The sequence below is a fragment of the Zootoca vivipara genome, chromosome 10 (assembly GCF_965207765.1).
Source record: "Zootoca vivipara chromosome 10, rZooViv2.hap1.1, whole genome shotgun sequence".
NCBI classification, from domain to species: domain Eukaryota; kingdom Metazoa; phylum Chordata; class Lepidosauria; order Squamata; family Lacertidae; genus Zootoca; species Zootoca vivipara.
In genome coordinates, this window is record NC_142593.1 from 50137507 (window position 1) to 50153096 (window position 15590).

Consider the following 15590-nt stretch of genomic DNA (forward strand, 5'->3'; position numbering starts at 1 on the left):
CAGAGGTTTCTCCAAGAGAAGATTGCTTATGGTAAACAAGTTACCCCGTAAGATAGCTTGCTCCCCACTCCTGGGCCATGTATACATTTGGTATGGGATGTAGATGCCTTTTGGGGGTGCTGTATGCACGACATCATTCCCATGTGATGGCCTGAAGAAAAATGCCAGCATAATTTGGCAGGGGGACTCCCCCCCCCCGGGATTTTTTTAAAAAATAGGACATGTTTTCTCATAGGTTGATGAGCAAATATTTAAGACAGGGTACTTACGTATATATGTACCCCCCCCCCAAAAGAAGATTTCTAAAACAATTTATCAGGAAGACCTTTATGTAAGACTATGTACAGTATCAGACCATTATGATTTCTGTAGGTAAATGTAAAGAACTGCTGGATGGTTAAGTCCAGGCAGAGGCGACTATGGGGTTGCGGCACTCATCTTGCTTCATGCTAAGGGAGCCGGCATTTGTCCACAGACAGCTTTCTGGGTCATGTGGCCAACATGACTAAACTGCTTCTGGCGCAACGGGACACCGTGATGGAAGCCAGAGCGCACAGAAATGCCGTTTACCGTCCTGCCACAGTGGTACCTATTTATCTATTTGCACTGGTGTGCTTTCAAACTGCTAGGTTGGCAGGAGCTGGGACAGAGCATCAGGAGCTCACCACTGTCATGCGGATTTGAAACGCCAACCTTCCAATCGGCAAGCCAACAATTTCTGTACACTGAGGGCAAGCAAGTCCTCAGTTGTACACTGAGAGAAATGCAAGATGCATTTCTGCTTCTTGGAGCTTGCTACCATTGACAACAAGAGAAGAAAGAAAGATTTGACTGCGACCTTCTGCTTAGTTGGTAAATCTGTTTTTGTCCTCTTGACTAGGCCTCAAAGGATTGGGACTGGGATAAAGTACAGAGCAATATAATTTTGTTTCCATCCCATTCATGCAGCTGCAAATCTGTTGCATCCAAGATTCAAAGGCAGAAATGAAAGTGTTTATATTACTGTTTCTGAATTTGACAGGGTTATAAAGCAAGCAGCCCACTTAGGGCTTGGTGTTTGAAAGGTACTCTCAAATGTTTCAGAATACAGAACATCTTCAGCTATTTGACCAAATGAATACAGTCTGGGATTCTGCCAAGCATATCCCTCCTGCAACACGGTGGCAAGGCCTCCTCTTCCTCCTCTTATCTACTTCAAATAGCTCCATCTTCTGCAGCACGTGAAACTGGTCTGTCTTTGGAAATACTCACACCAAATCAGGAAATAAACTGACATGTAAAAGCTCAGGAGCTAGTTTTAATCTGGGCAAGCCTTCAGTTTTTAGAAATCCATGTTAAATATGATGACAAATGTAAAGAAACAGAAATTGATTGTGATAGCTTAGAAAAAGAGTCTGATTAAATTTCATGTGGTGTTTGTTGATGCTTTCCTCCTCTCCTCTCCTTTCTCTTTTTGTCTGCTTGGAGAAAACCTCCAAAAATGTGTGTCTCCCCTCCCCCTCCCCCGTCTTCAAAATTCCTGGAAATTTTACATCTTTATCCCTGTCCCATAATATTTGTGTCTCTAAAGCACATCCCACTGAAATGGTTATAATGCATTTAGTGCCGATAATGCACCTTTGAAGCGCTTCCTGCCTACATGTGTACACAGAGAGTGCTTGCTCAGGTCACCTCTTACTGGGGCAGACCTACGGATACTACCATTCCCCCTCACCCGTGACGACAGTGATAAAGTTTCCTGGTGCTTCGAGGTGTTTTTACCCATGAATCACCAGAGCAAAGCCAGGTGGTAACATTTTTTTTTTTGCCCTCCCCCTGATTTGTCTTTATGGTGGAACCTCAGGATACGTACGAACACCTTACGAACACTTTGGGTAACGAGCTCCGCTCACCCAGAAGTAGGTGCTCCTGGTAGCAAACCTTGCCCCAGGATGTGAGCAGAAGTCACGCGGTGGTGGCGCAGTGGCAGCAGGAGTCCCCATTAGTGAAAGTGCACCTCAGGTTAAGAACGGTCTCGGGTTAAGAATGGACCTCCAGAACGAATTAAGTTCGTAACTGGAGGTACCACTATATAAGAACACACACAGCAAACAGAGTTTGGCTATGTGGTTGGAGTGAGATGGGTGCTTCTGGCCCTCAGACTTGTGGGTAAAAGGAAGGGGGGAGGGTTAAAAATGTCAACTGGCATCACTGAGAATAGTGGATCACGCTGGCACCAAGCACACAGGTAAGTGGGGCAAATTTTACATCGGGCCTAAAATTAACTGAAATAATTTTATAAACCTCCATCCTGCCTCCTTTTACCAGGCCATCCTTATACTCCCATTATGATAGGACCAGAGAAGCACCAGCAGAATGACAGATACAAACACAGGGTTGGACTAAATGACTCTTCCAACTCTTTTAAGATTCTGGGATTTGCCCTTCTCAGTGCGCATCCTTTGGCCTTATATACAATACATCCCATTTACCATGTTGTCCTTTCGTTCATTATATGGACAGATAAAGCTGACTTATACTGCAAATTCATACCATACACTTAAAGTGAATCCAGTGCACATTTAAATCACATAACATTCCCCAAAGAATCCTGGGTACTGTAGTTTTCCCCATCACAAACCCTTAACAAAGTACACTTCCCACCATTCTTTGGAGGAAGCCACGTGCTTTAATTTCAGTGCTGCATGTGTGCTTTAAATGTGTGGTGTGGATCTGGAAGCTGACCGCTGGTCCAGCGGACCCACTATTTTCTATTCTGGCTGGCAGCAGCGATCCAAGCCCTCAGGCAGCAGCATAATGATGTGAAAATTTGAGATTACAAAACCTGGTTTACTTTTAGGACAAAATACAGCCCTCTGGCCAGAATGGGAATTGCTCTTCATAATGATCCAAATAGTAGATTTATCCACTAGCCTAAAGATAAGGTTTAAAAATAGATATTCTGAGCCTTTGCTGACCCACATGGTTTGTTTTACCAAACAAAAAAACAGATCAAGGAAGCAGTAATGATCTAAAGTATATGTGCATGGACTTCATGAATCCAAGAATTGTCTGCTGGATCAGACCGGTAATTCTTCTAATCCAGCAACTGCCTTCCTACAGGAGTCAGCCAGATTCCTCTGGGAAAACTCACAAGAAGGTTGTGAAGACCACAATCTTCACTAGTTATTTGATCTGCAACATCTTCAGAGGTATACCGGCTCTGTATTTGGATTCACTGCCATGGGTTCCAGTCCATCAATGTCTACCTGCCATGAATCTCCCTAACCCTTTTTAAAACCATCTAAGTTAGTGGCTATCAATGCTTATTGTCCTCCTTCAATTCTTCTCCTTTCATGACTTCAGAGATCTGTAACTCAGTTGTTTTAAGAAAGCTGTGCTTCCTTGTTGACGGAAAAGCCAAAGTTTCCAGATACTTAATCAAGCACCAGCAATATCGAGCAATGGCCTCTTGGCCTGCTGGCCCCTAACCAATGATGGGTTACTTTGCTTTTAATCCAGACGTTGCAGAGGCTTGAAAGAGCAGGTGCTCATTCCTGCATTTGAACTAGGCTTAAAAATACTGAGATTGAAGGAAGCTTCTTGTAATAGGTAGGTTTCTTGGACCACTGTTCAACCATACTAAACTGAGATTGATTGTCCATGAACGATGGGGCTACTCCAGGTTCACCTGGATTTGCTTCTTACCCCTGAAATACAGCTCTTTCGAAGCACTTGCCCCCTTTCCGTTGCCTAATTGTCATGCTACTGGATTAGTCACTTCCAGGGACCTGTCAGGAATAAGGGACCATGCAAGTTTAGGCTCATGCTTTGTGTGATATTTTGAGACTTGGTGGGCTTGGGGTGTGAAATAAAGGGTGGTGCTTAAATTGATCTCAGTATTCCTGCTTTAAATAGTGTACTCAGGACCTCGATATAGATTTTTTAAAATCCTATATTTATTTGATGATTAAGGTGAGAGCCTGAACCCACTGTGAACGGGTATTTTTTGCCTGAACGGCATATTTTATTTTCACTTTTTCTGGGGCTGGTGGGCAGCCTGAATCTCATTAGGCTGTTAGGCTGCCGATGCAGCAGCGGGGTCTTTTTGCATATGTACCTAGGGGGTTGTTTGGGTGTGTAATTGTTGAGAAGGTAATGTTTGTTTATGGGTGTAAGTTTGGGTGAATGAGTGTTGGTATAGGTTGGTACAGGTATGTTAGTAGACACTGAATGAGTGTGTTGAGTAAACTGAGTCGTATTTTTGGATTTGATGTATTTTCTTTTTGTAAATGACTTTGCAGCCTTTGCTTATGGAATCTGTATGCATACTTCAAATAAATTCATACATATTTTCCTGAATATTTCCCCAACACGCCCCTCCCCCCCCAGGCTTTGAAATCCTGAGTTTTAGATGACTGGTGAAAATACATTTGTTACTTGTACACTCACAGAGCTGAAGCATTTCAGGTGTAAAATAAACTGTACTGTAGTGGATAATCAGGAATTCTCTGTTCCCAGACATTGGGACTGAGGTATAGAGTGCTACATGAGTGAAATCTTCTTGTTTATTGAGTTTATGTTGCCTAGGACAAGCAGACAAATTTAGAGATCAATCATAGTGGCAAAATATTTTTTAACCCAAGAAACAGACTTGCTTTCAAGGCTACCAAATAGTAACATATTTATTTTGTTAAGCCTCAATTGAAGGACCATATTATATCTGTATTGTTTTCAGTTCCTGCATCTATTGAATGCATCACTATTTTCTGTCCAGGGTATTCAGAACTATTTACTTACCATTTTTGTTTAAAGAAATGGTAGTATTGTTCAAGCACAATTTAAGGCTGTGACTCCCTAGTGTTCTTTGTGGCACGAACAATATATGTATGCTCTGTAAGCATTGAGGTTGTCAATGCTGGACAAATATTTATTGGTACTAACTTTTTTAAAAAAATCAGTCTTCCAGAGGCATGAAGAATACTATATATTGCATTATGTAGTCGTTATGCATTAGTATCAGATATTAAGATGATAAACTGGCTGAGAGAGGGTTTTTTATTTATTTTAGGTGGGGTGTCTTACTGTTATCATTGTATTAGATGTGGGGAAATAGTGTCCAGGAAGTAAAAAAAAAATGTAAAAATTCTGTTGCCATATTTCAGAGCATTAAGTTTTTCCAAGGTGGCTTATAATCATATTAAATCATTTTAAAGTAACACTGGTTTGCTCAGATTTTCATTGACCCCCCCCCCCCCAAGACTGGATCCTGTTTTACATGTTTGAGTCTTCTGAATTTCTGCTCCGTATGCTTTTGTGTTTTTTTATACTGCTGTTTTGCTGGTTTTAAGTTGTGCTTCAGTTTCAATGTCTGTTTTTGGACTGTAGACCACTTGGGGATTTTTAAAATATTAAGCAGTTCATAAAAGTTTTTAAATGAATATTATCTAATACATTAAGACTGAAACAACAGCATAAAACTCTTCAGAAAAGCAAGTTAATAATATCACTTTATTTTGTAAAATAAAACCGACACTGAGCGGTAGCAATTTAAATTCCAACTTACCATTTTGTTCAAAGGCAGAATAGATTAAAGACTTCCAAGAAAAGAAAACAGGGAAGAAACAAAATAAAAGCTCTCATGACAGAGAGTTCCACAGATAAAGGGCCACAGTGGAAAAGGTCCTGTCTCTTTTACACACCATTAGTAAGTGAGGCAAGGTCTGCTGTTGCAGATGATCTATGTGATTAAGCTGATTAAAGGCACTGCTAGCCATTGCTACTGCCACAGATAGGTGAGTCCAGGAGGACACACATAAACACCCCATCCTGAGATGTTAACTTGAGCCTAAAGAGGAGTCAACTCCATCCAGTACCAGTTCTAAAGTATCTTGCAAATATCAGTCCAGGGGGACAATTACACAGATGCGTCTCCATGTTAGTGAACACCACATTTCTAAGTATATTTTTTTACACAGTATGGCCTCCCATAGTACACAATACCATCAAGTATCTTTAGGAACTGTGCATCAGCAAAGTTACATATATGTGTGTGATTTGGCTTGAATTAAAACATATATCATTTTATGTTTGCTGTTACTTGCCATATTTTCCCGTGTATTCTTTTTGCTAAAAGAAATTTGGCAACAATTGGGTGTCGTTTTATACATGGATAGTGAATGCAGAGTTGGGACATGAATGGCAGCACCAAGCAGGAGATTGGGTGGGTGATTGGTGGCTGTGGTGAGGAGGGCAGGCGATTGGTGGCTGCAGCAAGTGGGCGGGTGGGCTGTTGGTGGTGGCAAGCAGGCAGACAATTGGTGGCTGCGGCAAGGTGTGCGATTGGCAGTGGCTGTGGCAAGCGGCAAGCGATTGGCAGTGGCAGGCAGGCAGGTGAGCAATTGGTGGAAGTGACCTTCCCCCCCCCCCAAAGCTAAACAATTTCTTAGTTTTGGCTTTTAAAAAAATAGGGGCCGTCTTATACATGGGGGCGTCTTATACAGAGAAAAATATGGCATATTTGCTTTTATTTCTCCACTATCAGAACTCTACTGGTTGGGTCTTCAGCTAGGCTTCTTCTATGTGACCAAGGTTGCCCCTTTTAATGTCTTCCATTTCTTCTTCATCCTTATTTATTTATTTATTTAATTCCATGTTCATTAAAATGTAAAGCAGCCCTTCCCTCTTGCAAAGTAGGAACTTTGTTAATGTTGCAGTATCAATTTGATCTTAAAACGGCAGTGGCGGCAGCACAATGACTATTAATTATGCAGGGGGGAGGCCAAACCCAACTTACAAAGGACCCCTTTGATTCTTAAAGCTCACGGGTACCACTGGTGGCAGAGGTGGACCGGTGGGTGGAGGGAAAACGAAGGGACAGTTTTATATTGTATGTTTGTTTTGTTTGTTTTGTTTGTATAAAATCAATAAAAATTATTATAAAAAAAGGAATAAACCACGACTAGGTAGACTGCTGAGAAGCAATAATGTGGATTAACCAGCTACCCACCCAAAATAATGAGCAAGTACTGTGTTACATAGGGACGTGGGTGGCGCTGTGGGTTAAACCACAGGGCCTAGGGCTTGCCGATCAAAAGGTTGGCGGTTCGAATCCCCGCGATGGGGTGAGTTCTCGTTGCTCGGTCCCTGCTCCTGCCAACCTAACAGTTTGAAAGCATGTCAAAAGTGCAAGTAGATAAATAGGTGCTGCTCCAGCGGGAAGGTAAACAGTGTTTCCGTGCGCTGCTCTGGTTCGCCAGAAGCAGCTTAGTCATGCTGGCCACATGACCCGGAAGCTGTATGCCGGCTCCCTCGGCCAGTAAAACGAGATGAGCGCCACAACCCCAGAGTCGTCCGTGACTGGACCTAATGGTCAGGGGTCCCTTTACCTTTACCTTTTACTGTGTTTCCTGCACTTAGGTCAACAATGTTCTGTGTTGCATTTAACTTGAGGATTTCTCCAAGTACTGTCTGTTCTGAAGGCTGTTTTGTGTGCACGCTAAAGTACCCAAGTGGAAATTGGGGCAAAAGCATCTCGGGGTATAAGGCCCCAATCAATGGCATGTTCTTGGATAGTTTTCACTTCATGCCACACATGCCAGTCTTGCAATGCCTCTATTATCTATTTAAACCTGGACGCCCTCCAGATGCTGAACTACAGTGCTCATCGTCCCTGACTGTTGGCCATGCTGGCTGGGGCTCATAGGATTTGGAGTTAAACGACATCTGGAGGGCCACACAACAGCCACTACTGCTTTAAACGAATAAGCTCATTGCAGGAATTGGCACAGTCTTGTGCATGGTGTGAGGTGCATTGAATCAGCCTGACACCTGAAAAACTGCACACCTGGAAGCATCCTTCTGTTAAGTGCAGCTTTAAGGCTTTCATTTCCTTTGTCTTCTGATGGCTTGTTAAAAACTGTACTATCTTCTGTTGCAATAGCACATTGCACTGGCACTGCAATGTCTCTTTAGAAACCATCAATCTTTATTGCATGTCAGTGTATATACTGAAGTTTTTCACTTTGTGGATACACCAGCATTCTTCAGAGTTCTCCCCACCCCCCACCCCATATCTCTGGAGAACCTGCAATTCCTGTAGCGCCTCTAAAGTTATTCTAATATCCTGTTGACTTGGGATGCTTAATACAGTTGTTCAATTCAGATGTCACAAAACCTAATCTCTAAACCATGAATTGGAATCATGAGTGCACCATAGATTTGGGAACTTCTTGCGTGCTGTTTCCCTCATGAACCATAATTCACTCTGATTCCTGAATTGGGTAAACTGTGGTTAGAGGCAACCAAATCCCACTTCAGATCATGGTTTCCAGACAAGTCCTGGTTACTGCTAATAGCAGTGGTTTCTCGGCAGGGTAGTGGAGGCACAGAGAATCTCCCAGTGGTGGTGTGGGGATGTTGTGGAGTGAAGCAGGAAGGATGGAGGAGTTCTATGGCTGGCCTGGTGGTTTCAACACTGCAGCTCACTGCCTCCACCTCCTCCGTGAGCCACCACTGGCTAACAGAGTGTGCTGGTTGAGATGTACCGGTAGTGATGAGCTTTGGTTAGAGCAAACAAGGAAACAGAGTAGGGAATCTTCATGTAAGAGCAGAGGGGCACCATGTGAATCTGCTGCAGATTCCTGGTTTCTTAAAACCATGAATTAAGCCAGTGTTGGACTGAAATTAAGTTCTATATCAAACAATTCCTGTGGCTCTCTGCAGTACTGGATTTCTTTTGACAGCCACCTGCATTTGGTACCAGTAAAATACCAGGCTTTGGGCAACTTCTCTATTATTGCTGTGTGGTCCAAAAGGACAGTCAGCCTCCCATGAGATGTGAGCAATACCTACCACACTACATACTGGTGAATAAGTTTTTTAGAGTTGAACATTTAATAATCCTCTCTGGAGGGTAGGAGGGTCCTTTAGAGCAGTTCTGAGAGGTTTCTGCAATTGCGGGGGTGGGCAGTAAGAGAGGGCGAGCCTGCTCATACAATATTGTGCTCACTGATTGATGTGTGGGGGGGGGGGGAACCCAAAGTGAAATATGTACTAAAGGGTGGGGGGTATGTACCTTTTTTTGTCTAGATGATGTGTGATAGAAAAAGGAATAGAAATAATTCAGCTAAGCAGCTTTTTAAAGGCACTTGGGCCATCATGTAGCCAGCTGCATATCTACACTCTTATTTTAATTGGAACCCTGTAATTGGTAGTTGCTTTTTAAAATGGGATTGCCAGCCAGGACAAGATTGTCTCACTTTCCAAGCATGAGCCGCCCATGTACACCACCATAGCTACTCAAGTCTATGAGAGATGCTGAAGTTAAGCAAAAAAGAAAAAAAAAGGGAAGGGAATGAGAAAAAACCTCCCTCACTTCTCTGTTCTTCTTCGGTGGATTTTCATTTTTCAGTTCCTGGTCATTTTTATTTATAGTGGAACTTGGTGGAAAAAGGCAATGTCTTGCAGTAAAAATAAGAGCTTGGGCCCAGACAGAAGCAGTCCCCCAGCTGAGAAGTTCGCAATCCAAGCACATCAGAAGTTTGTTGACCATCATGGTTTCATCCAAAGCCAAACTGAAGCTGAAAACTCTACATCTGGGATCATTTGCAATTGTATCTGGATTTTGCAGCTTGAGCCCAAGTCTCTGAGAATTTTAAGATGTAAGATCAACATGAACACTGAAGCAAAATCCCTCACAACAATAGCTGCTCCTCCAGTTCCCTCAGCAGACAGAAAGGAGTTGCCCTGTGCCTCATTATTTTCCATGGCAGAGTAAAAACAAGGTGCCCTATCTTTCATAGCAAAAGAAAAATGTTCTGTGTGAGAGTTAGATGACTTGCATTTATTCCTTGCAAGTTGCTTAAATTTTCTACTTAATTTGATTAATTTTTCAAAGCACACCATGGAGAGGCAACTGGCTTCTTCATTGACTGATTGGAAATCCTATACTGCTTCTCTTTTTCTCTGATTCTCTTGCTCTTTATTACAGTACATCTCAAATGCTTGCCAATGCATAGTAAGCAGTCAATTGAGTTCATTTTAGAGAGGCTTCCTTTTTTATTTTTCGGGTGTTTATTGGGTGCACGGGTGTGGGTTATGCCTTGGAGAAGAGCCTTGGCAGTTCAAAGCCTGCTTTTCTTTAGATGTATTTTGACTGGAGTGTATCTATTTATTTTAAAAGGCATTGCTATTATTGAAGATATATTTCCTACTCTGAAGACCACTACTTGCAAAATACATGTGTTATTGCTGCGAGTCAGCCTCTTGTTCGAAACCCTGGTTTTGATTGTCATGCTACCATCATGTAAAAATAGATCTTTTGTGTTAGCAATTGACATGGTATTGGTCTTCTTTGGTCAAAGGGAGGAGGAAAAAGAAACAAATTAATCAGATATTTGACAAGATTTGTTATTGGCTGGAATTTCAATACTCTACCCTCCCCAGTTCATACTATATATATATATTAACAAGTGCATTTGATTTTTTTATTAAAAACGATGGACAGCAGTACTCCGTGCAGTAAAAGACTCGAGCGATTAATGCTACCCTTATGCCTCTTTTGAGTAGTTGTAGCCATGGGGCTTGGCACTTCCACCATTGTCTTCGTGCCAAAAAATATCCGCAGCGACTGCCGCATTCTAGTACAGGAGGGTTGAGTCGAAAATTCTGCAGTGAATGCGTCGAGTTTCTACGTTGCTGTAGACTCGCTTTCTTTTTAAAACAGATTCCCCCCCCCATTCCATTTAAAAATAAACAATCGTTTGTACCACCCCAGTTAAGAAATAGACATTCTGGATTGCTGGGTTTCAGCAGCACCTGAGAATGTTGCAATATTGTAAAGTAAGCATAGAAATTCTGGTTGATCTTTCCTTAAAAAACAAAACCATGCACACAAATAGTTACTTAAAGAGCCTACTCTAGCATATTATCAACACTCTTTCAAATTTTATTATCTGAAACAAATGTGCCAGTGAATTTTAAGCAGAAAATCAACATAAAGAGTGCAGCTAATTTTAAATGGACAGGGTTTTTTTTTACAAATGATTTTTTTCCCCTTCCACGAAACGAAATGTCATTTACAAAAAATGTCTGTTAGTTCTATAATGACAATTGATAGCGGATATATACAAACACAGAAACACACGGATACCCAAGCACGCACTCATTTCCAAAGGGTTTCTTGTAAATTTTGGTTATTTTGTTCTTAACTGGGAGGAATCTGGTTGGATTGGAGAGCAAAAATAAAGATGTAATGAAAGTTAAAGGCTTACACTATTAGAATGAAATGTGTTCACTCATGATCTCCAAAGCTATCTATTTGGTGGTAAAAGTGGATGCTACAGATGAAATCTTTACAAGGAGCATAATCCTAAAAAAAAAGTCAATCTCCTGCTGGTTGCTATGTCTCTTTGGTACCTCACAGCCTTCGACAGAGTCCTGGACGAGTGCCCATTGATGTCATGGAAACACTCAAATTACTGAGAATGATTCATGTCTGTGCTGTTCTCTTATCCTCCCCCACACAAATAGAAGTAGATTTTTAACCCTGACAACTTGTAATTTGCAGTGCGTTTATTTTTGTATCTGGATAAATATTTTTTAACAACTGAAATTAAAACAAGGCAGCCTGTGACTGATATGATAGTAAGGAGGCGGACAGGTATTCACATGCAGCAAATAGAAATGTTTGCTGGGCTCTTTGTACAACAAGGTTGCGATTGTTGGCTTTATTCCTCTGCCCTTCACCCTAACGTTAAATTTTATTGCTTCAGTTCACCTAGTAGATTCACCTAGTAATGAAGTTCTCTTTACAGGTGCAATGCAGATTAAAAGCTACACTGCACCTATTCCTTTCAAGACCCCTGACCACCTTGCCCCCTGTTTTGTGTCTTGTTAAGTGCAAAAAACTCAGTATTTGAATTGGTCATGGCTACTACTATATTACTATTATCCTTTGTATTAATTGCACATGGTACTGACTTAAGTCATATACTCAGTTTAAGAAATATTGCTTTCTTGGTCTGTAGACAAATTCATTCTGTAGTGTTGGTTCTGTTTTCTGCCAAGGCACAGATGATTCAAGAACAGGTTACAAGATCTTACTTTTTCTGGCCGTATAATGAGTTCAGTCTATGGAGATATTCTGCTGTAAATGCTCCATTGAAAGTGGCAGACTAAATGGGAGCATAGTTGCGTGTTCATGTAACTCCTATTCCTTTCCAATACGAGAGCTCCCCCCCCCCCCGGCTAGTGTGCCCTGTATTTCTAAACAGGGTAACTGAATACAAATAATTTCATATGAGCATGTTAACATCTGCAGATGCCATTTTAAGAGCTTGTAGAATAAGCACAACCACAATTTGTCAATGTGACTTTATTTTATACCATAAAGTCACATAACTTAGGCACTGTTTTTATTGAAGCCTAGCTATATTCAGCAAATATTAAATAGTGCCTTACATGTATTTAATTAAGTGAAGACTGGAATTTTTTTGACATGCATTCAACACTATCTCTGGGAAATGAAATAGCAGGTTCTTAATGTACTTTATACAATATTTTAAGTGCAAAAAAGTAAGCATTTTCTTTTTCATTGCTTATGATTCCGTGAAATTCAGAATGAGTATTACATTCTCAAATAAAATTCTTTAAACCACAGGCACTTGTGCAAAGGACATGTCTTCGATAGTGATAGTAATTAAATGATTCATTTGCAGGGGTAATGTACTGTACTATGTATAGTCAGTTATTGCGATTTATTATATGCTTGATTGGGAAAACAACTTGAACTCTGCATTACATTAGATCCATACACCCAAGTGTCATTATTGTTGACCACCCATTGGTAAATTGTACATGAATCAAATGTAGTTGATATCCAATCATATTGTGTTATATGTGGTTCTTGCTGTACGAAGCCATTCAATCTTATCTCTGGTGATCTTGTATGATCCCCATAATTGCAGATATGCCCTTGCCCACTTTATCTTAATCTGTAACTTCCCCTGCTATAGTAGTCTTAATCACTTAGGTGGTTTTCATGCCAACTCTTTGATATCAGCACCCATAGTGTTCTTTGTTTCCCTCATGGAACAGGGCTATTAGGGCTTCATGTTTTCCACCAGTTAAATCCCACACCCCCAACCCACCCTAGGTTTTTTTAGTGTTCACCTTTACATTTGGAAACTCTTTTCTTATTGGAGTAACAAGAACTATTTTTGACTATGTCATGTGCAGTTAGTGTTCTAAAGGAAATCAAAGAAGCATATAAGGGAATCAAATTAGGTACTTAGAGCTGGCACAGAAACCCAGCACTCTATTCAAATCTTTTGCAGTTCTGAGGCAGCTGAAACGCTGGTAAGGAAGCGACATTTTTTGATCCAAATTTTTCTTTCCTGAGTGTAACTGCCGAGCTCAGGTCATTCGCTAGGGAATTACACTGGGAAAGAGTGAGAAGAATCAGACTTCTGAAAGGTTTCTTTGCTAAATTCACCATCTGGAGAGCTTCTGATTGATTACCTCTGACCTCACTGGTGACTGCAGTGTAATCAGTGAGAATTATTATGGTCAGGTCATGACACGGTAACCTTCCTGCTGTGTACGTAAAAATAAATTTACTCAGGTTTTAGGGATGGGGTGAAAAGGAAGAGGAAAGGAGAGTTGTTTGCTTCTTGAGAGAGGTTGCTGATCCTGTTTCAAGGTTTTAGGAAGCATGAGTGACATTTGGAATGAGAACAGGGCATTTATTTTCTTCTTCTTTTTTTCATCATACCAAATCTTGAAGGTGACTTCCAAGGACTTCTTTTTCACTAGCCCTGTGGAAATGAATGGCAGTTGCGCAAGAACAGTGTGTCAGTAGGCCTATCTAGTTATGTCGTTATGAAGGGCACCAGAGGGCCAAATAGGGTTGCCAGACTCAACAGAGGACAGGACTTCTGTGCCATTAACTGCCCTGCTCTCTTTTGAGTCTGGAAACCTTAAAAGAGAAACCAGCAGACCCTTTGCTTGGAAATTAAACAAAGAGTCTGCTGGTTTCTCTTTAAGGTTTCCAGACTCAAAAGAGAGCAGGGCAATTAAAGGCACAGAAGTCCTGTCCTCTACTGAGTCTGGCAACCCTAGGGGCAAACTAGATGAGACCATGAGCGGTCCATTATGGACTGCCCTTAATTTTGTTTTGCTTTTTAGTTTAAAGCAACCATGAAGCTTCCCTCCAAATTCTATCTTGGCTATAGCCCCGTGAAGCTTGCTCTTTTCCCCACACTCTACTCCCTGCCCCAAACTGCTGTGTGTCCCATACAATGGAATGTGGAGTAACCCCCAGACTGAACTCTGTGATGAAGCCTTTTAATGAGTGGGAACTCTTCCACATGTAATAAGACTTCAAGTTTGGGCAAATGGAGCATTTTCTATGGAGGGTGGATTATAGTTCTGAAATGAAAATGCGTAATATGCAGTGATTTTGTTCCATTCCAGGATTATAGAAGTTGAACCTGAAGAAAAGGGATAGAAAGAATAACCCAATATATAGTCTGCTGTAGAGATAAAATAATTATGCAGTATATTACTTATAGAAATGCATATGTCAGCTAACACTACTTTCTCTGTTTTTTTTTAAAAAAAAAACAGGTAAATCAGAAAGGGGCTCCTATTCATCATATGGGCGAGACTCAAACCTACAGGGTTGCCACCAGGTAAGAACCAACCATGATATGGGAAAATGCACAGTCTTATGATTTATCCCAAACATTTGGGATCCATTTTTGTGGATTATGCAGTCTCAGTCTTGCTTTCTGAGGACGCCAGATGGTTTGCAAAGGGGTCTTTAACAAAATTTAATTTGTGTTTGAAATTGTAGATGTTAATACATTTGTCCAGTTCCTTCTGATTACTGTCTGTGGATTTCTATTAGTAACTTGTTCAATATCCTAGTATCATGTTGGTAAGAGTATTGATCAACCTCCTTCAGTACCGTTTTCAAAATGACAATTCCTGACTAATGGCACAACTTAAGGAATTGTAAAGGGAGAGCACCGACGGAGGATGTGTAAGACCCTTGCTTTGGATGGCTATTGCAATAAATTACAGTTTTCATAGAGTCTGTATGATGTTGTGTGAAAACAGGGTTGTATTGAAGGATAAAAATGTCTGAGAAAATATGATTTGTTGTCCCTTTTTGTTTCTGAATTGTTTTTGGCTGGAAGTCAAGGCCAGCAGGCTAACAGCAAAACCGTCTCAAGGGAAGCATGCGCAGGCTAGAAAAATAAGAGTAGTTTAATTAAATAATAAAATGCCAATGTAATACAAAGGTATAGCATGTGTGTGTTTGTGCCTCTGAACACTCCACATTTGCATACTTCTGACTCTCCAGAGAGCGCCTTAGTCTAAAATTGCTATCAATAGCCAAACGTTTAAGCTCCTTTCAAGCCAAGTGATAAAAAAAGATGCTGCAATATAATTTTACCATTCCTTTCTCTCTCTCTGAACCTTTTCTTTCTTTCTTTCTTTCTTTCTTTCTTTCTTTCTTTCTTCGTGGAGCAGTAGTTGCTCAATTTTGAAAACCACAGAGAGGGATTAATACCCTCTTTTTAATATCCAAACTTTACAGAGTT

At 40.9% G+C, this 15590-nt stretch overlaps 1 protein-coding gene and 1 long non-coding RNA gene across 33 annotated transcripts in view; both read left to right on the forward strand.

Annotated features, from left to right (window-relative positions):
* LOC148684471 (uncharacterized) overlaps positions 1-15590 on the forward strand; it is a 662448-nt gene that overhangs the window by 449111 nt on the left and 197747 nt on the right. The window lies entirely within an intron of this gene.
* Positions 1-15590, forward strand: part of TCF4 (transcription factor 4) — a 365743-nt gene that overhangs the window by 168307 nt on the left and 181846 nt on the right. For all 32 annotated transcript variants that reach the window (XR_015946088.1, XR_015946085.1, XR_015946086.1 and 29 more), the window contains one exon: positions 14608-14672. Coding sequence is in view for 23 of the 32 variants with exons in the window: in XM_035100880.3 (XP_034956771.1) it covers positions 14608-14672 (65 nt within the window). In the remaining 9 variants the exon portion in view is untranslated. The remainder of the gene's footprint in view (positions 1-14607; positions 14673-15590) is intronic.